The sequence below is a fragment of the Lepisosteus oculatus genome, chromosome 17 (genome assembly GCF_040954835.1).
Source record: "Lepisosteus oculatus isolate fLepOcu1 chromosome 17, fLepOcu1.hap2, whole genome shotgun sequence".
Taxonomy (NCBI): domain Eukaryota; kingdom Metazoa; phylum Chordata; class Actinopteri; order Semionotiformes; family Lepisosteidae; genus Lepisosteus; species Lepisosteus oculatus.
Window position 1 is genome coordinate 11,019,198 of NC_090712.1, and position 23,514 is coordinate 11,042,711.

The 23,514-nt window shown below is 38.0% G+C and overlaps 2 protein-coding genes across 4 annotated transcripts; one reads left to right on the top strand and one right to left on the bottom strand.

Annotated features, from left to right (window-relative positions):
• Positions 1-469: 469 nt before the first annotated feature.
• Positions 470-21,705, bottom strand: ddx43 (DEAD (Asp-Glu-Ala-Asp) box polypeptide 43). Of its 3 annotated transcripts, none has more exons than XR_011182325.1 (17): positions 20,976-21,705; positions 20,777-20,832; positions 19,132-19,258; positions 18,865-19,011; positions 18,402-18,483; positions 17,034-17,190; positions 16,112-16,230; positions 15,575-15,685; positions 14,947-15,088; positions 14,339-14,439; positions 13,963-14,050; positions 13,620-13,747; positions 11,808-11,917; positions 10,679-10,817; positions 10,150-10,237; positions 9,134-9,334; positions 470-557 (listed from the first exon to the last, which is right to left on the bottom strand). XR_011182325.1 is itself a non-coding variant. In XM_015362918.2 (17 exons), exons 1-16 carry the CDS (start codon positions 21,268-21,270, stop codon positions 9,144-9,146), a joined length of 2,034 nt encoding a protein of 677 aa, XP_015218404.2. In that variant the 5' UTR covers positions 21,271-21,704; the 3' UTR covers positions 470-557; positions 9,134-9,143. The 3 variants fall into 3 exon arrangements, 1 of the variants encoding a protein (XP_015218404.2); XR_011182326.1 differs by having other exon boundaries at positions 9,134-9,322; positions 20,976-21,704; XM_015362918.2 differs by having other exon boundaries at positions 9,134-9,287; positions 20,976-21,704.
• On the top strand, positions 1,506-7,826 carry cgasa (cyclic GMP-AMP synthase a). The gene is made up of 5 exons (XM_006638757.3): positions 1,506-2,202; positions 2,614-2,836; positions 3,109-3,369; positions 3,995-4,094; positions 6,866-7,826. The coding sequence occupies exons 1-5, from the start codon at positions 1,645-1,647 to the stop codon at positions 7,221-7,223; spliced, it is 1,500 nt and encodes a 499-aa protein (XP_006638820.2). The 5' UTR covers positions 1,506-1,644; the 3' UTR covers positions 7,224-7,826.
• Positions 21,706-23,514: the final 1,809 nt, after the last annotated feature.

Below are 23,514 nucleotides of genomic sequence, written 5' to 3' on the forward strand. Positions count from 1 at the left end.
TCATGGAGCAATTTACATTACCGAGATGTAATAGGCATAAATTCATCAGTGGAAAACTTCTTCAGTTCCATAGCTTTACTTTTAAGTAAGCACTTTTTTATGGATGTCTTATAGGCTAAGGAAAAAAATCATATTTCATATTTTGGAGATTGTATACGAGTATCAAGTACAGATTACAGTTTTGCACTAATCCTAGTAGACAGCTCCATCAAGTGGCCATTTCTCAAAATGCAGAAAATTGCACACCAAGCATTACATTCGTCCCCCCCGGATGGGTGCTCAAATCAGTCGGAACCACAGAGTATTGCTTGTAAATTACAAACTTAAATCTAAATATATTTTAAATTTAGTGAAAAGGCTGTGAAATCCGATTAAAATTAAAACATACATGAAAAAAAACTCTGCTGTTATGCGATTCATCTTAATTAGAATTTAGAAGTGTAACATATTATATAGGATAGTAATTAAATGAGATTTGGGATTGTTTTAATTATTTCGACGGTCTAATGATAGGACTCACAATGTCCTGTCCTGCAATATATTGATTCCATCAGCATCTGGAAAAAGAAAAGAAATTAAATTAGGGTATTGATTCTACGTTCGCGAAGTCGACATTCAATGCCCTCCATTTCTGTTGCAAATCAACCTAAAAATGATTTTAATCTAGAGCAAGACATGTTTCTACGAAAAACTGCATTATAACAAGAGCAACAAAAAAAACTAGGAGCAATAAGTAATTACGTTATGGTAATTAATTTAGCTCAACTGAAATTTAGAGACGAGGTGATGACCGCATGTCGTATTTGCGGGATAGATCTGGCGTAAACTCAACTTCGAGAGCGCAGAACACTATGTTCAAAAACACAAAGAAATTCAGAAACCGGAACAATAATTATGTCTGCATCAGGAATATTAAAAAGGGATTGTGTAATCCTGTTTTGTGAATCACAGTAGTGTCTGTACTTGTTGCCGGTTGTGTAAATCCAATTTTACTGGCAGGATTTTGAGAACTCCCGTGATTCATACACACAAACGTTTGTTAATTCACTTATTGTATTTTCTTTTACTGATGGTATGTGCAGAACGGTAGTAACTGATAGTATGGTAAACAGTAGTATTTAAAATTAAAGAATGTTACAATTGAGATATCTATAATAATATCAACACACAAATACAGGAATCATTCAGACATACTGTACAGTAGCTTGAGTAACTTCACGACGCACTTCACAGGTGAATGGGATATATCCCCTGTTCGCAAATACAGGTCAATTTAGCCGATTGTTTTGTCAGCCACCCAATATTAATATATTATACGAATCGGTTATATTACGCATACATGTGTACAGTATATAAGCTCGTACCTTTAACGTAAACATTTTAGACGAAATATTCTTATTCAACTAGCAATCCAAGCACGTTCACTGCATAATCCTAATAATAGTTTTATTTTAAATCACAAAAAAGGTAGCGCCAAAAGAAATGGTTACCGGATATTTTTTTAAAAGTGGGTGGAGAGTTGATTCAAAACATATTTCCGTTCAATAAAAGTAGCTTCTGACGTAGCAAATTATTAACACTCACCCACAGCCCAGGACGTCCTTTATGCCTTCTTAGCCGGGCGCGCATAGAAACCACATCCTAATGGACAAAAAGGCTAAAACCTCCAGTACCCGGGTTAAAAGCCCAGTTCGGGGCCGGACTTTAAGAAGTCCCCCACCAACGAGAAGAACGGCTCCACCTCAGAGAGAAAACCCACCTAAAACCAAACGAAGCGCAGACGAAAGCAAAGTAAAAAAACCATGCCCCAGAAGTGCGAAAAGTCCGACCTGTCAACGCCCTAATGGACCAGAGCCGCACAAGAACCGCAAGGCCCGCTCTCCGACCCGCAAGCCAGAAGCAGGTGCGCATCCGACTAGAGGGGGCTGCAGAACCGCCAGTGCCGGCGCCGCACCTGGGGCGAGAAGCCCACCTGCAGCCAAAGCAGAAAGACCCGGTGTAAGAGGCCAAACCGCAGCTGTGGAGAAGATTCTACTGTCGGTACTCGACAACTTAAAGATTAGGAAACCGGCCATTTCCGAAAGCACCAATAAAGTTAACGACGTGGTGGATGGCATCATTAAACACTTGAAATCGCATACATCCGAATACTTCAGCCAGATAGAAAAACTGCCTACTGGAAGCTACTACGAGAATGTTAAGGTACATGTACACATCTTTTTTTTTAATACGAGTTTAGGACAATGCTACATACTTGATATTTTGAATCACGTACACGGCCTCTCAAATGATAAAAACACTGATGTATTTTTGTTAAGGCAACTCGATTTTAGCAATTCATTTCTGAGCTATTATCGATATCCAACAGGAAGAACATTAAACTAGTTACACGTGCAAATGCTTTGCACACAAGTTAACTGTCCATAGACATTTTCAACTTCACTATACACTATAAATATAATGAATACGATAGTGAAATCATTTTGAAGTATTTTCAGCTCGTCTAAACGAACGGTAAATGTTCCCACATAAACTGGGTTAACCATGTTATGCGATTGTGTAAAATTAACATACTGTGGAAGGCAAGACAATAATTCGCAATGTTCTCCACAGATTTCTGAACCAGACGAATTTGATGTGATGCTCACTGTACCAGTTCAGAGAGTAGAGATACAACAGTTCGATACGACGGGAGCTTTCTATAGTGTGGCGTTTAAAAGAAACCCTCAGAGAAACCCACTGCAGCGCTTTGTACTTTCGGGTGGGACCATCTCCGCGAGTGGCATGCTCAGCGAGTTCAGGAGTCAAGTTAAGCAGGCTACCGAAACCATGCCAGGTCAGTAGTGCTTCATTTCCTTGTACATCATTCGAACAAAAATTCAAAAGGGTAAAATTAAGCATTCCTTGAAGTGCATTTGTGGGGATATTTATACCTCTCTCGATAAAGCGCATTTACGCTGTAATGACATGTATTACATTACGCTGTAATTACATTCACCTGGAATTCTATAATGAGAGGTTTCAGTTCCCAAAAACCTGGTAGGAATCCGGCATGTAAAGGCTTTAAAGAGCACACTTAAGAAATGGCATTATTACATCTCTGAAAAGGCGTGCAACTGGAGAGGAAGAAGAGGGGATCCCCAGCGGTGACCTTGGCCGTTAATGAGAACCGTCGTGTGATCAGCGTGGACATCGTCCTTGGGCTAAAGGTTCATATGCAGAGTTGGCCATCTTGCACCAAAGACGGCTTCAACATTGACAGCTGGCTGGGGACCAAAGTCAAAAGAGACTTCAAGATCGCACCGTTCTACTTAGTCCCGAAATACACCGGCAAGGGCAGTGATGAAAAGGATGGAATATGTGCAAAAGGTAACATTTGTGAGTCCTTGATTTATCGGGAAGAGACCTGAAACAAAGCTACATTCAATCAGTCATCTGTAGGGCACGCCAATAGGAATAATGCTAGGCACTTAAAAATGAATGGAATACTTTGTCGTTTTAATTATAGCATTGTCATATTTATGCTCCCAAAAATAAATATTAACCATAAAGCGTTTTAGTCTAAAGTACTCCTATTCAGAATAACAAATGTAGCAGAATTCTAAACACATTTAAGATTGAACTGCCATTTTTTGCCACAGGGCCCAGCTATTATATCATATTTACTAAAATCAAATTGAAAGCCACTGTACCTTGTGCACACCACATGCACTGTTATGTCAATTTTTATATAAAATTCACACCTTTTGAAAAAGATACATTTTGCATTTCATAAACATAATTAACTTGAAAAAACGTTTAATACTCTTGACAATGGATTTCTTAAGAGAATATTAAATCACATAACCTAATCATACACAAAATAATCACCTTGTTAGTGCTAAATACACTAGCACAGGAAATGAAAATGTCCTTAAGTGCCTTAATTTCTCATCTTGTCTAGCTGTACGCTACAAGCAGGTTGTGAGGAATGTTCTTTGTGTTTGTGATGTAGATGCATGGCGAATTTCTTTCTCACACGTGGAAAAGGGAATCCTGAAAAATCATGGCTCAGCCAAAACCTGCTGTGAATCTGGAGGTTCGCAGTGTTGCAGGTAAACTAACCAATATAACGAATGACAGTGGAATAAAAATCGCTTCACACACTACCAGTAGTGCTTAAACAGTTCTATGGAACTAGCCTTAGCAAACTCCTTTGTAAAAGAACAAAAAGGTAAATAAACATGTAGCATCTGAGGTATTGAAAAGCTAGATAAAGAGCTGATAGTACAGTAGCAGTTGGATCTAATGAGACAGATGTTATGCACAAACTGTTAAGTCTTTTCACCTGAGGCATGATATCGTAAAAGCCTAGAATGATGGGAAAATTACTAATGCTGCACCTATCAATAAGCAAATCAATTATAGACCATCACATCTTACTACTTTTCTGTATAAGGTTGTGGAAACAAGAATTAGAACTTAATTGCAGGGTTACATATGGCAAATACGATTTATGGGGACTGTGAACATGAATTTAGGAGAGACAGGTCTTGCTTAGAGTTCTGCAAAAAAGCAACACCTAAAAGAGAAAAACAAAGCACATATGGCATGGGTAATGCTCCAATTTCCTTTTGCCATAGGATATTCCTTTGTACTTACCTTTTGCCAATTATATTTCCCTATTAGAAATCTTCTAATTATAAATTAATTCAAGCTGCTTCACTTCACATCCTGAGACTGTTTTGTCTCATCCAGTACAATTTACATGTGATGCCAAATACCAGTCAAATAAGTATGAACTATTTACCCGGTTTATGTCTTGGTCTCTTAAAGGCAGCAATTCTTGTTCAGTGAAGTATACACTTCTTGATAAAAGCCACTAGCTTTTATTAATACATAACCTAAACAAAAATGATGCTCTGAAGTAGATCAATAACACTGTTCATTTTAGCCAATCTTTCAGAAGACAATTAACAGTGTTAAGAATTCACTGCATTACTCCCTAATTTTAATTATACACTGCAGTCTCAGTTTGAAGGCAGTTTAAAATACCATATAATCTAAAAGCAGACAAGGTAACTCTGGCTAAAAGAACCAATCTTTTTTTTAAATTGCAAACAAAGAACTAAACTGAAAACTGGAGGTGCTTTTTTTACACAAAATATTATAGGAGCATGGAACAAGCTATAAAGTCAATACCCTGACTTCTTTCAAAAAGCTACTGGATGAGATCCTTAGATTAACTATTATGATTTAAACAAGCCAAATGCGCCTCTTTTCATGCGTTTACAGGAGAACGTGAAGGGTTACACAACTTACTGCCATTGTCAGACCTCACATACCCAGGAGGCTGGTTTACAGGTCTCCCACTTTGCAGAGTAGACACAAAGAAGGAAAAAGGAGAGGAGAGAATGTGTGTGATGTAAAAAGAAAAGACAAAAGGTGAAGGCAAGAAATCAGTGGTGATGACGAAAAATGAAGGTTAAAGAATGGGAAGAGAGGAGACCCATTAGCTGAGGGGAGATGCCGAGAGTTTAAAATAGCTGTTAATGGGAAATGGTTGCAGCAGAAGTATAGCATGCTTGGCATTGCAATTTAGGCTTTGTAGAGTGCTAAAGGCTTTAAGTCAGGGTGTTTCAAATTGGAGTGTAGCTGCAGAAGAAAAATAATCTATGCCCAGAGTAGTTTTTCAAATGGAGGATAAAATACAAAGCCACATAATAAATTGGATATTCCGAGATTATGAGGTATCTGGGGAGAAGGATTTTTTTTACATTTTTTTAAATATTTCCACACACTGCAGTATCTAAATAATACATTCAGAGCACCAGGTTTTACCAGTTTTTCATGTTTTGATCAATTTGTGTGGATGTTTTTACCATTCCACAAACAAGACTGTTAATTCATTTTACATTATACACATAAAACATGCACCCATCAATACAATCTTAATATTTTGGTACCCATCAGGTTTGCCAAATAATTTTAAGTTCAGTATTCTGGAAGGCAATTGTAAATGCAGAACATGACCAGATGCAACCAATGTAATTAGAGGGTTTAGAAAAATAGATATAAACATCATAAAGATGATGTGACAGCAGCAGAAAACAGATGTTTGCACAATTATAAACGGGCAATAAAAATAGTAGCTTTTTTCCCCCCTCTGCTGGACTGCTAAAAAGATGGTTAAATCAAGGTAAAGCTCTTTGAAGCAGCTTATTTTTTCAGAGAGAGCAAGTTTGTTTCACCTCCGAATATATTTATACACACACATACACACACTTAAAACTGATTTTAAATTGTCCTCCAGAATCTGAATTTCTGGAAAACAACCAAATCATATTAAATCATGTTAGAATTATTGGTATGGAAATTTCTTAATTATATAAGTTTATAGATGCTGAGTTTCAGGGTTGTTAAGCAAGGAACTGTAGACAGTATGGAAGATGTACAATGGGGAACATAAAGGAGGAAAATCAATTTTCATCAGATTTGCCCACAAAAATTCAATTTTAATTAGCATTATCATTTAACACCGTTTTAAAGATCAACAACATAAGAATCTTTCTAATTTATTTTTTAATGTTATTTTGAATATAGTGCACTTGCTTCTTTGAATGCATTCGCAGGTTTCCTACTGTATTTAGTCAGCCAACTAAGGTGCAGGTACTTAAATACATTTGTGATTGTGGGGGATAGGTTGCACTTTCTTTTCAGAACTTTCTTTGTTGTTTTGCATTTATTACTGGTCTCAAATAGCCAGGGGAAATAAGCCCAAAGCTCATAAGAACATAGGTGTCTGCAGAGTGAGACTCAACTAAGACAGGTTCCAAGTAAAGCAGTCTAAAACTTTTGCATAAATAAATTTACTTTTGATTCACAGGAAACAATGTCTTAAATTATTAAAACACCTACTGCAAAAACTAAAAGAGGCCCACCCCAAAGAACTGTCCAAGTTTTTCTCCTATCAAGCTAAGACCACACTACTCCACGCTTGTGTGAAGAGACCGAAGGACAGTGACTGGGAGAAGGGGAATCTCAGCACCTGCTTTGACCTGCTGCTCCAGGATTTTATACAGTATTTGGATCTTGGGAAGCTTCCTCATTTCTTTATTCCGACTTACAATCTTTTGGATTCTGGATGTGATTCGAAAAGCATGAAGTCTTTAATACAATACATTAGATATGAACAGAATAACATGTTTCCCATCTTCTGTGAAAGAAACAGCAATTGGTGTTAAATGCTTTAAAAGGCGGCTTGGTGAAAAGATATTTCAAGAAAATGTTGCAGTGCCCAAGCAGAAAAGCTGTCAGCCCAAGACTTCAATTTCAATTTCACCCTTAGATAGGGTGGAAAATACTTGTTAAAGATGATTAAAAAAATTAACATCTTTCTTCGTCAGAGAACGGTCAGTGATGGGTAAATCAATACACTACCAAATATTTGCCCAATACCTGTTTCAATTTTAAAATTTCAACTAAAGAGGGTTATACTTTTAAATTGAAGAATTAGGGGATAGCGTGCCACTACTTTAAATCACCCAGAGATTACAAAGTGTGTTTCATCTAATTCCACAGTCTCGCCCAGTACATAAATGCAAATTGATCACTCTTAATAGGAATGGTTGGTGCACTGCAAATGATAAAAAGGAAACTTAACAGTTCTGCAAATATAAGAATTGACCACCTACTAACTAAAAAAAAAAATTCAAATCTACTTAAGACATTCCAGCTGTAAAAGAACAGTTAGAGTTGTGACTCAGTCATTGAGCCAGGCCACTATTCCTAGTGGAAATGCTGTACCGTAATAAAAAGGCAATAAACAACCCAACACATGACATAAACATCTTGATGTGTCATACCTCCTTCCAGCGGTTTACGGTTCAAAGACGGTAAGCAAACTGGAAACAAATACAAAACCTTTTGTTTTAGAATTGAATTTCAGTTTATCTGGGAAGTTCATGGAAAATCCCACCAAAGGTAGGGGATTTACCATGGCAGATGGGAATAAACATGGAAATCCACGCATACACATCAATGGGCACTGCACTTAACTCACTTGAACTGCTTAGTAAATTTAACTTTGTAAAGACTTAATTATGTTCTATGCAACTGCGGATCCGTCTTATCAAGATCAGTACTAATTGAGTACTTGGTTTACTATACAGTTTTGAACCAGAGAGAAAGATGTTAATTTGAGATGATCATAAAACATGGATAGGGATCCTAAAACTTTAAGAGGTCCATTGCTTTCATTGCTTGTGTCCAGTTAGAAAAATATGAAACTTAACTTAGTGTTGAAAAAGCACAGATGTGTACGCTATTTACACTTTTCTCAAAATATGCACTATTTCAGTACATATTTCAACTTGCATTGGACAGCAAACAATGCACAAATTTCACACAAGATACATTTTCATTTGCAATATCTTATAGTTCATACTTAGTTCTAATTTTCTAATTAAGTTATTGTACTGTTAAAAGCACAAACTGCATCATTTGTGGGAAATTCCCAAAGGAAACTTAGTGATCCTCAAGGCTATTTTGGCTAAATAGGAATTTTGGGTAAATTTTATCATCTAAAAAAAGGGACTTTAATAAATGGTGTTTCTGTAGTCATACACTCAAATAATGGTAACCACACAAATGCATAACAAATCTGAATCAAAATTCTTTTGCAGTGTATTTTTTTTTTAAAGTGGAGGTTAAAAATAACTCATATTTCAAAACCGATAAAACAAACGCAAATGTTAATGGTGTTCAATGTAAGAAGCATGGCAAGCCCTAAATGCAGAACTTTAAAAGTACAATTATATTGCCTTTACTAGTTTGCAGGTAGCCTTAAAACGGTAGATTAGAGAACAGAAGAAAAATCTGAGACCTATGTGATGACCTAAGAAATAAGAATAACTACACAATATTACTTATGTTTAGTAAAACCTGGTATAAAAAACCTTCTTATCAGTGAGCCATTTTCTGTATTATTATAATATGCTTTTATAAGTGTGAACAACACAAACTCTGATACTAACTGCACACATGAACAGTGTGTAACTGGCACACAATACTTTAGCACTGCAAAGCTTTGAGGATTCTAATGACCAAACTGGACAGTGCTCCAGATGATGGGAATAAATCGCAGTTCACCCACATGCTGCAGGTCAGAGTTTCCAGCTGGAGTTGGCACGCTGCTTTTCTCTGCCCCTCCTGCCACCCGCTCCTCTGCTGCTGCCCCCCAGCAGCTCCTTCTCGTGCTGGTGCTTCTCGTACCGCTCTGCCATCAGCACCAGCTCCTCGGGGACAGCCTGCAACACAGCCGCGGCGGGTAGCCAGACCACCCCTTAGGAAGAAGCTGAGGATGAGGCAGTGCAATGATCCATCCTGATACCATACTGTTTAACAACGTGCAGTGTGCCCAGTCCTGGTCACGGAGGACGAGTGTGTCCACAGGTCTGTTTAGAGCACCAGCTCCTAATCAGTTAGTTTAATTGTTGTTAAATCGGTCTGCTCAAGACAATGATGAGCATATTGAGGGCATTAAGAGCCAAGAGGAAACAAAAACCTGCTGATGCAGTAGCATTCCCAGGAGCTGGACTGGACACACTGGGCTTTATAGCATACATGTGCACTGCTTTTTGCTCCAGTTGATCTTTTGATAATTGAACTGTACGCTGTGATTTAACTTGTGTGTTAATCTGGCCTTTTCAAGTTGTTTTCAGCTCTGCATCATTAAGAAATGTTTAGATTAGCATGCAGGAATATTTGTATAACTCAGAAACTGAAACTTTTAGGGGCAGAAATCAAAGAGGTCCAAGTAATTACATTAGCTCTATTAAGCAACAAAGTCTAGCTGCAATAAATCCAGGAGACATTGTTGTCACTAGAACCAGGACTGGGAAGCATTACCCTAGTAGTAAGTTACAAACATGGGAAATATAAATCAAACCTTCTTGTTTGGTTGCACAGGACTTGAGAGTAAAAGTATCTGAGCTAATGTAGTTGCTGTAAGAAGCAGTTCTGATTCAGGCAGTTACGTTAACCCATCGGTCCACATGTACTACTGTTTTTTTTTACACTTCAAGTATGTATCAACTTCTTTGGAAAACAGGTGAATAATTCAGGTATGTGTAACAGTGACAGTCTGCGGTTAAACAAAAGGCATTGTACCTGGTTTGCCCTTTCAAGAATGTGAACAAGTTCGGAAGCTATTTTCCATTCTTGCCTTGTCACCAGGGTTAAAGATGCTCCTGAGCGGCTAAAGGTTTGTGGGGAAACAATGTGGAAGAAATAGATTGTACACAATGTAAATTGCAGTTTTACAGGTTTTGGAAAGCGCAAAAAAAGCAAACTGCTACTTATATACTGTACATCTACTGATGCTCTCCTTAAGTCAAGAGCTGCATCGATTATTGCTGCTGGCCAGAGGTTGAAGTCCCAGTTTCATCAGGCATTTCGACTCTTATCCACACCTGCTCTTCCTGCTAGGGGGTCAACAGTAATAGCCAGTCACTGCTCATCTTCTCCTGGCCTTAATTCCTGCACTGTACTGTGCAGTCCCAATTTGCTCAATTTAAGAGAACATTTAAAAAAAAAATCAAGGCCTCAACAACCAGAAGATGCTTTAGCACTAGAAGTATTTCAGATGTCAAACTGTGGAAGATGAGACTGAGGAAATGCGAAGGATTTTATGGCATACCCGGCTCTTCCAGTTCTCCCCACCCGATGGACGTATTCCTCGAGGTTTCTGGGGAAGTCATAGTTAAACACATGGGTGATGTCATGCACATCAAGCCCCCGGGATGCTAGATCAGTAGCAACCAGTATTCGCACTCTACCTGCCAAGAAAAAAAGTGCACAGCAATGGAACCGACTCCACAACCAGGACATCATACTTGTGTAGCACAAAAAAGCAGAAAATTACAATTAAATCCTAGAAATCTCATTTCAATTTATTTTTATAAAGCACCTTGCACAACAAGGTTGCCACAAGGCACAATCTAACTAGGAATAAAGAGCAAAATATCTATGAGTTATCCAGTACTTTTCCATTGTTAATAAAGTATTATTTATTTAACTGTACAATTCAGCCCACTCAGTAAACTGATGCTCTCACATTTCAATGGATTTGTTTCTGACTTGGCTTAGATAAAAAGCAGTTAAGACTCAGAAAGCACAAAAAAGTACAACTCGACAATAGAAAAGCAAGTCAGAGGCTGTATTTAATTCAAAGACTGAAGAACTTTAATGTCAGTGAAAACGTCCTAAAGAGGGCATACGAAAGCCTTCTCAAGGACATCCTGGCATTTAACATGACAGTTTGGTCTGGAAACCTGGAGTTGAAAAGCAAAGCAAAACTGTCCAGGACTGTGAAAACAGCAGGAAAAATACTTGGGAAACAGCAGGCCCCAGCTCAGCGATTTAGATCATAATACAGTTCTCAGAATGGCAAGGAGCATCCCAGCTGATTCCACACATCCTCTCCATTACCAGTTCATTATGCTCACATCGGGAAAATGGTATAGGGTACCAAATTCAAAGAAAACATCTATAAGAAGCTCTTCATCCCCTCTGCAATAAAACTGCTCAATGAATGTATGTAAATATAGTCCCCCCACTACCTATTTACACATTACCTACTGTTGTGATTTTCCTTGACTTACGTTTCACTTGTGTGTTTTGTACTTTTATGGGAGAAGACAAAGACAAATTTCCACGGTAGTGGATAATAAAAGTGTCTATCTAGACTTGAACAATTTCATTAGGAACTCACTCCAAAAATCAAAAGTAAACTGTTTGGGACAATTCTACATCTGTCTCCTAGTTACCTTTCTTAAAGTCATCCAGTGCTTGTTCTCTGTCACACTGGTCCCTGTCTCCATGTAGAGACTGCACCGGAATACCATGAAGACAAAGGTCACTTGACAAGTCATCAGCACTGTTAATGACACGAGGGTGACATGTTATACAAAAAAAATAAACCTTGGTTCCATTGCTTTTGGTAGAAATAAGTTTATTTTGTGCAAGTACCAAAAGAAGAGCATTCTTTCATTAAGAAATGTGTTATAGAATGCTGTGACACATCTTAGTAAATTGTATCATGAATTAGTGAGATGAGATAAATGCTTAAAATAATGTGAATACCACACTAAATATTTATTTTTGTCTAAATACAGATATGCACATTACATTTAAAAAAAACTGCAGTGGTTTCAACCCCAGAAGTTAATATTTGTTTAACAAAATGTATTAAAAATGGTTCAGGGTTTAGTTAGTATGAGTGAAGTCAAAGCAAGCATTCACTGAATAGCTGCTGCTGCCTTTCAGGTTTCAGTAGGCATTGATCCTTTAAGGAGGAACACACCCATTTACCATAATTGATGCATTTTATGCCAGGCAGCCATACTATGCAACTTGTGTAATGTTGAAGGATCCATTAATGTGGCCATACAACACCATGAAAACAGCTGGAAAGCAGAAATCATATATTGCTGTTAAATAAGGAAACTGAAGTAAGGTCTATGCTATGGGAAGAGCTAAATATTAAGAATACTGTACTGACAGTGCCAGTTTTTCTGTTTTCAAAAGTTTTTAAAAATGCTGAAGTGAGAGTAGTTTTACAAAACTGAAACTTATAGCTCTAGGTTTCTATTTCTTTGGAAGAAACACTTGCCAAGTTTCATTTTCCCCCTTCAAGAAAGTCATTATATGTTTACTTACACAAACCTTGATAGTTGTGAGTGAAAAACCAAAACTAATCTCACACTACCTTTACCCCAGTTAAAGGCAAGCAATTAAAACCTGATTAAACATTGAATGAGAAAGATAACTCACATCAATACTCACAAAAAAACAGCATTAACAGGGGCACTTTTATTTACTTTGAATGAAAAAATAACAGTCCACTGGTAAAACCATGAAAATTGGATTTTTGCCAATCAAAGTATTTTCAATTTAGTGAAATAATAATTAAACTCTAAAGATGCCACTTTATGTAGTATTTAAGATTACAAAACTTTTAGAACAATTTGGGAGACCACCGAAACTCATGGAATAAAATGTGAAAACCTTAGGGATATACTGAATGCACATTCAATTACATAAACTAAAACACAGGCTTTACATTCTTGATATACCTATACACAAGATGATTTAGAGTGGATTTAATCGTATGGATTGAATAGTAATCGTATTGGCTTTATAATATACTGCACAGAGAAATGTATATACCACAGAGACAGAGATGGTATTGCTCAAATCAGATTCACAGAAAAATGGACAGGAATGTTGCTACATTACTGAAAAGATTTGAAAGACTAGCAACAGACCAATTTCCCCCAATTTTTAGAATTTGTTGTAATATTTGTAGCACCATTATTCAATGGTGCTGCCACAACTACGGAAGTGGATTACTATTAATCAAGTCTGTCAGAGCAAAGTAGTCTATTAGGCATCAATGTTTTAACTTGTTTTAGCTGGCACATGTGATTTTTAGACTTGGTGCAGTCTTTCCACTTGTTTTCAGAGCTGCATAAAAGTGGGGTTAATGCATCAAAGAATCAAGCAAAAATCAGGTAAAAAAAATAAATCAAAGCCTTGCTTTTCAGACTTCTAAGCAAAGGATTTCAAGACCAACTTACACTAGTTTTTTTCCAACAAAAATTAGGACTTTGTCTTCCGGTCCCATCTTTTGGATGAAATCAAAAACATAATCCTTCTTCTCCTCTTCTTGTACGATAAGAACAGCTTGTTCAACAGAGTTCACCGCCTTTAAAAAGGAATCGAGTTAGCTCAAACATTCAAAATCCTATAAACCAGCTGGAAATTTTTGCCATTTCAGGAAGTCAAATCATAACGGAAGTAATCACTTCAAAGAAAACAAAACATCAGGACGAACATTAATGCTTAGTAAAATATTCCACATTACACTAGTTCTATTGGACAGCTTCCATCACATCACTAAAGAAAAGCATCCGCACTCACGGCTAAATCCAGAGTTCCCACGTACACCATCATAGGGTCTTTGAGGTAGGACTTGGCAAGACGTCGCACACCAGCCGGCCAAGTAGCACTAAGGGACACAATGCCAAGTGATGCATTTTTCAAATAATCAGTATGGAAGACCATTCACAATAGTGAACACGGTCCCAATGACACATGCTCAAAGCAGACAAAATACCAATCAAGTGTGTTACTGTGTACACATTAAGTTACTGCGCTAAGTCAATTTGAAGCAATACTTTCAAGAATTGTGATAATGCCATCAATCGAGGTCACTTTGAAGGACCGGCCTCACTGCCAATTTCTCCCTAGGCTAACGGAACTCCACTTAGCTTAAAATGGACAACCTTAGCCTCACCTTGTCATTATAGTCTGTCTGTCTGGCCGGATGTCCAGGATAATCTTCATGATCTGAGGCTCAAAACCCATGTCCAGCATGCGATCTGCCTCATCTAAGACCTGAGAACAAAAGCACAAAAAGGACTGTTGGTGCATCTTGACAGGTCATACCTCATACAACACCACTGTCCAGTATTAGTTCCACAGTACATGTACAATCTTCATAAAAGATTCGAATTTCCGAAAAAAGATTTCATTGGAAAGTTAAAATAAGCTTTAACCAAACCTGAGATACAACAAAGACTAAACAGATAACGGCCTTATGAGTGACCTACTACAGACAATATGACCCCACCCCCCAAAAAAAATAAACACAGAAAAGTACAGTAAGGTTACAGATCATTTCTGGTTTTATAAATTAATGAACCACATGCATTTGTGCTTTTCACGCTGAAAATAAAAATTAGTTGTCAATGAGTGTTTTACTTACTCACTGAAAACTATTCTTGAGTAAAGAGTACTTTAAGTTACTTGGCAAAACCTCAATGTAGAACAGTAAATAAGATAATGTATTAATTAAAAAAAACAAAGTAAGAGAAAATCATTCATGATGAGGAAATGCCATACCAAGTATGTTATGCTCTTCAGATTTATATACGCATTCATCTGAAGGTCATTCAGTCTTCCCGGTGTTGCAATGATGATGTCCACTCCTTGTGTCACCATGTTTATCTGGGATTTTCGGTCTCCTCCTCCATAAATACAAATGCTAACAAAATTAAGAGTATGCATTACATATTAATGTGTAAAATCCAGCTGTACTTATAAACTTACAGCCCTCAAATGGTTTTCCAGAAATCTTAGTAATTTCTTGGAAAAGATTAGCAACACCGAGACAAATTAAGGAATGCCCGCAGAGCTCAGAGAAACAAGATGCTGAAGAGGACAACACCAGGGATTCTCACAAGTACAATTTCATTTCCAAGGAATGGAGGTGTAGTTACTTCTGGTTACAGTTACCATAGACCTGTACCATCTTTAGACTGAAGTCCTCAGTTGACAGAAGTGTTATAATAGGCATTTAGCTTCCAAAGTGCCTTCGCGTAGAAGATTTGAGAGATGTTTGGATTGGACAGGTAGGTTCTTGGTTCAGACAACACCAATGAAGTAGCTGCTCATGGAGCTCATCCACACCCTTATACATTTATGAAACAGCATGCTTTCCTTGCCATCAGTTGAAACACAGAATCAATACCTTGTGAAACCTTTGTAGGTGTATTTGGCACACTCGGCCTCGATCTGCAAAGCCAGCTCTCTGGTTGGAGTGAGAACCAGCATTCCAGGACCATCGCGTTTCTTCCTTGAACTTAAAAATACACGTTTTCCAAAGTCAGCATTAGTACAACATTTAGAATAACACAGGTGACTGCTCAGGCCAGCAGGAGAAAGCGACTTTTTTTTTGTTATACTGGCAATGACATTGCGATACATTAGAATTTACACATTAGATTAAATTAGACAAATTATTTAATTTAATTAAATGACACATGAAATACATTAGATTACACTAACAAGATTAAGAGGGAATAAAATTCAAGCAAACTCCTAAAACACAAATTCCACTGTATTATGTAAGTGATACTGTATGCTATACTGTGTATTTACTTTTATAGTTCTTTGAAACTAAGAAATACAGCCAAGAGATGCACTTCAAAATAAGCCATTGCTGTTGTAAAAGTGATAAGGAAACAAAACGAATCAGACATGTTATTAGGTTTAAAAAAACACATACACAGGCTGCTGGTCCATATGGATGAAGCCAGGTAGAAGGTAAACCAGGGTTTTTCCAGTCCCAGTCTGGGCTATTGCAATTAAATCAATCCCCTTCAGTGCAACTGGCCATGCCTGTGACTGAGAGATTAACTTGGCTGATTATTTTACAGTACTAACGATCCACACAGCTAAATGAAACACTGAAATTGAGAAAAGATTCTATTAAAAAGTCATTTTAAAGGTTTTAAAAAGTACCAATGTAGTGAATATAATGATGAATTCCGTTTTACTATAACCAGTACCCAGATGCTAACTGAAGACCCTTGTGTGTTCACTGAATTCTAGAAAACACATATGTTTCCTCTGTTATGATTACTTTACAGAGATCTTTAAGATATTTTCTAAGCGAGAGATTATCCAAACTGTAACTCAATGTTTTGTTGTTAGTTTATATTTCATCAGGGGTATGAATGTGGATGTCATTGCATCTTTACATTTTTTTTTTCATTTTAAGACTTGGAATAGATACATTGTGAATGTAATTCTGAATATTTCCTATATAACATAAACAGTATTTAAGAATAAGGGAAAAAAGGTAAATGCTCAGTGAGGTCTGGATTACATTGAGTGATGATGTGCCTCAAGAAAACATGTTAGAAACCACCTTTACGTGATCTATTCATTACATACCTAATTACGTGAGGGAAAAATGTCAAAGTGTGCTATTTCACAATTTCATAATCTTAAGAAAAAAAAGTATGAGAATACCACCTAACAGAAAGCCAGAGTGTGAGATAAAGAATGTTTTAAAGATTTTAAAAACGCTTAAATTGTGCTAGGTGTATTTTAAACATTGCTTCTTAATGAAAGGTACAGTATCAGGCACCTTTATGGCAGGCTTTATTGTTGAAATTCCTGTTAACAGTGTTAAAGAGCGTTACCTGAATGGGTGTAGGCTTTTGGAATCCCACTTGGAGAATATTTTCCATGATTTCCGGATAATGGTGAAAAGCTTCCTCAAATGTTCTAACTGGATTTGGAATGGGACGCTTTTCTCCATCTTTCAAGTCATCGACATAAATATTGTTGTTCTCCTTTCTGTGAAGACGTAGTACAAGATATCAAACATACACTTGCCCTAATGAACAATCAACAGGAACATTGATGTTTTTTTTAAATAAGGATTTTAAACATTTGTAATTAACTCCATCATTCTCCAATGCTCATTAAGTGCTTCAGAAGAAAAATTTACTGGTTTGAAAATAATTCAGAATAACTACCTGATGTATTTTAGACTAATTGTTCACAGTACTCCTGTGAAGGCATAACTTTGCCAACTTTATAACCCAACATTAGTGGACAAATGGATATGACAGTGTGAATGGTACAAGAAGCAGAAGCAAAACTTTTCTGCATCCTGTATCACTGGTACAATAGCACTTAATAGCTTGGAGCAAAGTTCCCTTATCTTTTTACTCTTCCCGCTCTCCATTTGCAATGCTAACGACAATCGGGGGCTTTCCAACAATGGATCAATTCTAAAATTAAAATAAGTGCATAAAAATAATTCTGCTGGAACTAAATTTCTTCTCTGGTGTCCTAGTTTATTCAAATAACCTATTACAACAGTAGAGTGTATATCTTGTCAAGATTTATATGAATTCTGAAGAATGATGCTCCAATTCTAAACAAAGCAAGATATCTTTGCTCATCTTTGCTAGAATGGAAGGGAGCTTCCACGAAACTTGTATATAACCAAATTAACTTTATGCCAATTAACAAAATTGACATTCTACTGCAGAGCAAGTGGCCTGATTGACGTCTGTCTGCATGAAATACTGAAAAATACACAAATACGCTTACTGAGCAATTTGAATTCTACGTCCCAATGACTCATGCTCTAGTTCAGTCAAGTGGAATTCCCCCCCTTCCACCTCAGCATTATGGGAAGTTACAAAAGCACAAGTGAAGTGAGGACAATCAGTTTATACAGACACAACACACAAGAGTGTGTTTCAAATTTACTGCTCAGCTTGTTTAAACAAGGGGGGGGGATTCCATCACCGCCAACACAAAACCTCACTTCATTTTGTCAGCTAACTTAGATTTAGAGAATCCCTCACTTAACATTTAACAGCTGTTTAAATGACAAATTAAGGCTAATTAAATGCAAATATCCAGGGGTCATTCCAAAAATGTAAATGCATTTAGGACACCTGAATTCACTACACTGACTGGAGATGGAAAGAGTAGATGAGTTGGACGTCAAATGGAAGTGATCCTGCGCAAGACATCAAAACCATCTTTACCTCCACTTTTCCACTTCTTCTGCTGTAAGATTAGTTACACTCTCTGCCTCAATGTAGAACTCCTTTTTTACTGGCGGGAGATCTTTAATGGGAAAAATACAGTATAGCTGAAAAATATTAATCCAGCATCCTCTTAGCCCTCCTACAATAATCTACAGGTAAAATGTTGATTACTTTATAATTTAATACTTACATAATGGGTCAAGTCTGAAGTGAAACCATAATGCTTTGCTTTTATGCAATCATAAATCCAATTAAAACATTTGAAGGCTTAATATAAAAGCCTTTTCTTCAAGGTGAAATTTATAAACCTTAAGCTTTCAATTGATTTTATTATAAGATCGTTGCTGCAAAATATCTTCTATCCTAGTCATAATACTTTCTGCACATTAGCCAATGTAATGGTCACAACAGACCTTACAACAGAAGAAACTACAGCTATGAGGAGTAAAACAAAACTTACTTTCCCACTTCATCGCTTCATATCTATGACGGTTTTCTCTCAAAGAAACCCAGTCTATTGGCGGTGCTGCTGAAACCTCTGTAGACTGCACTGCTGCTTTACTCCAGCACAACTCCTTTCTTCCACTATTACAGGTGTCCCTGGAGCCTTAACAAAAAACCAACTCATTTAGTGACGGCAAGAGGTTCTAACATAATACCTTGCCTCCTGTACGTGTCTCTAACCCACCATGGTCAAAACTGTAAGAAAACTTTCTACATCAGTCACCTCTTCTGTAGCGCAAGCCATCTTCCGAATTCTCGGACAAGAGCTCATCAATCAGCTCTTTGGCTTTCTGTTGAGCATCACCTCTTCCATAGATCTGCACCTCACCTTGGTATTCTCCTCTATTTACCTGTGCAAAAGGTAGAGACAAGTATTTTGCTTGGATCTCAAATAATATGACTTGTTCTGGGGGGGGGGGGGGGAGAATGTTTTTTGGGGAGTGATAAGAAGGAAAAAATATATTTTTTTGCACCAGATTCCACAGCATTATTGGTATCAAGTAAGATGAATCCAGAACTTGGGTTGGCAGCAGGCACTTTAGCCCTTTCTGAATATGGATTATATGGATTTTCTAACCATAAAATCAGACATGCCAAACTTCCTGAAAGGTCCATCTTTTTCTTAATTATGCCCCCTTTTTCTTTTTACATTAGGAGTTTCTCATTACCACGTGATCGCAAAGCTCAGTTAGCTCTCACTCCACCGGTAACTTCCTTATTAGACATTTTGAAGGGGTGACAGCAACAATATTTCTGCATGTGCTTGCAGAATTACTTTACTGTGGTCCAGGAAAATTAAAATCCTAGATCCAGTTTCACTTGGGTGTTTTTCAAACATCAAGCAATTTTCCTACAACTCTAAGCACAAACTCTTTGACAAAACAATTTTTTTACAACAATCACAGGAAACTGGACAAATGCCATGAACCTCCAGGAATGGAGAACCAATGTGTACCGAAGTTTCTGCATGTGATGAAAGATCACTTGCTTTGAACGACAACTTGGTTAGTGACATCATCATAGTATGCATCATCATGCTGCATAACCTCAGTATACCACAGCAGCACATCCAATAGTGTATTGTAATGAAACTTCAGCAACCAGTGATAGCAAATAAGTTGCAGTCATGCAGAATAAAAAGACCATAATGGTCTCATATATTCCACATGAATGTCATTTTCTCAGCAGTGCAGTGGTTAGCATTGCTGCATCCTAGTGCTGAGGTTCTGGGTTCAACCTGGACCTGACCTGTTATCTCAAAGGAGTTTGTATGTTCTCCCCATGTTCAAATGGGTTTCCATCTACAGTCCAGAAACATACAGGTAGGTTAAATGGGTTCAGGGACAATTGGCCCTCATGTGCCCTGTAACGGACTGGTATCCCTTCCTTGTGCCCACTGGACAGGCTCTTTCTCTGTCCCCCGAGGAAGCACTCAGAAAATGAATGGATGACAGCAATCTGCAGAACAGCACATACCTATGAATCACACTGCAGCTTGCTCATCAGATTACTAGGTTACTTTCCAAACTGTGAGTCAGGACAAATCTTTCTAAGCAGCTAAACAACACTTTTTGAAACAAGATCTATTAACCTAGTTCAATCTACAAGCAATGTAATGTTTTGGGTGTATATTGTAATAGATGGTTGTTTTGAGCTTGTAACAGTGAAAACACGGTATATTAATAGGTTATTCCCGCATGTCTTCGCTGGAAATACACTGCTACGGCACTGATGAACAGTACTTTTTAGTAATACCATGGATCTACTCAGTGATAAACGTACTGGTCTTCCCAAAGGTTGGATTCTTTTAATTCGTAAAGGGTGTAATTATCAATGGATAATAAAAATAAAATCCACTTCCACGTTACCTTTATTCTTGTTCCGGTAGTTTCTTGTAGTTCACGGATTTTCATACCCCCTCGGCCTGTTTTGAAAGACAGTTTTACCTAAAGATCACGAAAGGCGCTTAAAAATATATGGCGTACCTGAAAGACACTCATTGCCCCATGGGATGCTTCCATAATTTAAGGGGAGAAAAGCACAAAACAACAACACTATGGACCGTACCTATTACTCTCCCAATTGCCGAGTTTTCAATTGTAAAGGTCAAGGCTGCAGTCGATTGCGATTTACTTCTCTCCCCAAATCGAGATCCGGCTCTGTTCGCACCGTCGCTGGAGCTCTGCCAACTTGGCTGCCACTGGAGCTCAACTCGCTCCCCTCTTCCATGTGGCTTTGGTGGACCCCATCCCTCTTTTCTCTCAAAACGACTGTTTTTCCAGGATTGTACCGGCTTCCATTCCCGCTTCTCAGCTTTAATTACACGTTGTGTCTCGTCATCGTCCGCTTCCCAATCCGACATTGCGGGTGCTACCTGAATATACCACTCCTCTACAGGTTTGCAAGCACGAAAATCCCCCCTTCCGCTTTACCTTTATTGCAGATTACACTCTTTTTCGGCTCATTACTGCCACCTACAGAGGTGGAGTAAAAAGTGCAACCACTAAAGTATATGTTCAGTTCAACGAGGTGAGTTAATCTAACACACAATAGAACGATTTTTTTTAATTTTTCAGGAATTGTTGCTATTTGAAGTAATTGATGTTGCTAAGAGTTCATCAGGAACAAAAACAAGCTGGTCTCTATTCCAATAGTTTTGTATCGTCATCGTCTGTTTCCCAATCTGGGTACTATGTGAATATTGTAACGCAACGGGGGCTCAGTCGGGCGCCCTTGCCGCATTAGGTCGGCCCCATCCCGACTGGAGGCTCGAACCCGGGACTCCCGCGTCTCTCTGAGCTAAAGAGAGATCTCTCCACAGCCCAGTAGCTGTAGTCCTGCTATCACAGGGAAGGGCGGTGACATCACCTGCTCTGTTACGCCGGCTCTTACACAGTGCCCGTCGGCCGTAAGCGTTACAATATTACGCTCTTTTACAGGTTTTCAAGCACGAAATAAGCCCTTTCCTCTTTCGCCTTTTTAACAGATTGCACTTCTTTTCAGCGTATCACTGCCATCTACTGTCTCGGAATAGAAAGTCCCATAACTAATGTCCAGATTTATACCCATGCTACATATGCATATCTGCATATCTCTGTACATATCATATACAGAGAGACTTTCTGTAAGAACTCCATTGTACCAGTACATGTACCGGTTACATATGGCAATAAAGTTCAAGTTCATATCATCACATATTGTGTGATCGTAAGAGGGTGGTTCAAGTAAGATCATTAAACTACATCACTGTGGATAAAGGCATAAGACAGGTTCCCAATAAGTGGAGGTCAATCAGCCATTTTGTATGGCTCTATTGCTCTGTAGTGACAATGTTGTCACTTCATGGTTTCTGGCATCAAATCCCTCTGTGTGAAGTTATCATTTTCACTAGGTTCTTTGATTTCCTCCCATAGTTGAAAAACCCATTGTCAAAATCATTAGCATTGTTAATTTGCCCCCTATATACAGTACATTTCATATATGTGTCTACGTAGGAGAGAATGTGTACCCGTTTGTGCCCTGCAACAAACTGTCCCATGACAGGCCCATGACATGGCCCTGTTAGCTGAAAGAGGTATAAAATGTTAGACATTTTGGTTGTGTCTATAAGAAGAGGGAGGTAACAGGTCTCCTGGTTTTACTAAAATATAAACAATATAATGTCATCTCTTAAACGGATCTAAGATCTTGTTGAAATCTCACTTATTTCAGATTATACACTTGTACTAATGCCAGAAGATAATTTCTGAAAAATCCTTTATAAACTTCTCATACATTTTTCCTTACTACTGTTTAAAATACTACTACAGCTTTACAGGTAATGGTGACTCCCCTTCACCAACACCCATGTGTAGCCCTCATCCGGATGATTGCTGAAAAGGATAAAAGTGCTCTGTCCTCACACCACTAAATAAGAGACAACAACATCCATTTCAAAGCACCATGGCAGAGCGTTTTACTTGTTGAACACAACCATCAGCTTTGAAGACATTGTTGGGTAGTTTGTTCCAGACTCACAATCAATGGTGTAAAAAGTGAACTGTACAAAAGACCAAACTCATACTGAACACTGATCACAGTTAGATTATAACTTTGTCCCATCTTGCCATTATTAGAAGCAAGCTCTACCTTTCCAGGCCTCCAGGGGTACTGTACCTCTTCTTGCCCAGTGGGACCTCACCATCAGGGTATGTCATTTAGAGATGGTGATGAGTGTTTTTAATTAAAAACATAAGTGACACAAGTGTACTTTTATGTCATCCATGTCATCCTCACCTATGGTCCTTAACTTTAGATAATGACCAAAAGAGCACGACTGTGGATACAAGTGATGGAAATTAGGTCTCATTGCAAGATTCCAGCTGTTTGGGAGAGCCTCTGAGTACAGCTGCTTCTTCTTTACTGTTCTGGAATAAGAAGAGCCAGTTAAGGTGATAAGGACACCCTTGGGAGACTTTCAATGGAGCTTTACTGGACAGATCCCACTGGCCAACCTAGGACATGCTAGAGGGGTTACTCCCCTGGGCTGGTCTGGGAACACTTAGGAGTCCCCTAAGAGGGGGTGGAATCAGTTGCCAAGAAGATGTTGCTCAGTCCTCCCTTTCTG

Coding starts and splice junctions, on each gene's coding strand:
- cgasa (XM_006638757.3), top strand. CDS start 1,645: ATGGACAAAAAGGCTAAAACCTCCAGTACCCGGGTTAAAAGCCCAGTT. Junction 2,203..2,613: donor GCTACTACGAGAATGTTAAG/GTACATGTACAC, acceptor TGTTCTCCACAG/ATTTCTGAACCAGACGAATT. Junction 4,095..6,865: donor GGAGGTTCGCAGTGTTGCAG/GTAAACTAACCA, acceptor TTTGATTCACAG/GAAACAATGTCTTAAATTAT.
- ddx43 (XM_015362918.2), bottom strand. CDS start 21,270: ATGTCGGATTGGGAAGCGGACGATGACGAGACACAACGTGTAATTAAA. Junction 15,686..16,111: donor CATATGGACCAGCAGCCTGT/GTATGTGTTTTT, acceptor TGTATTTTTAAG/TTCAAGGAAGAAACGCGATG. Junction 15,089..15,574: donor ACCTACAAAGGTTTCACAAG/GTATTGATTCTG, acceptor TAATTTTGTTAG/CATTTGTATTTATGGAGGAG.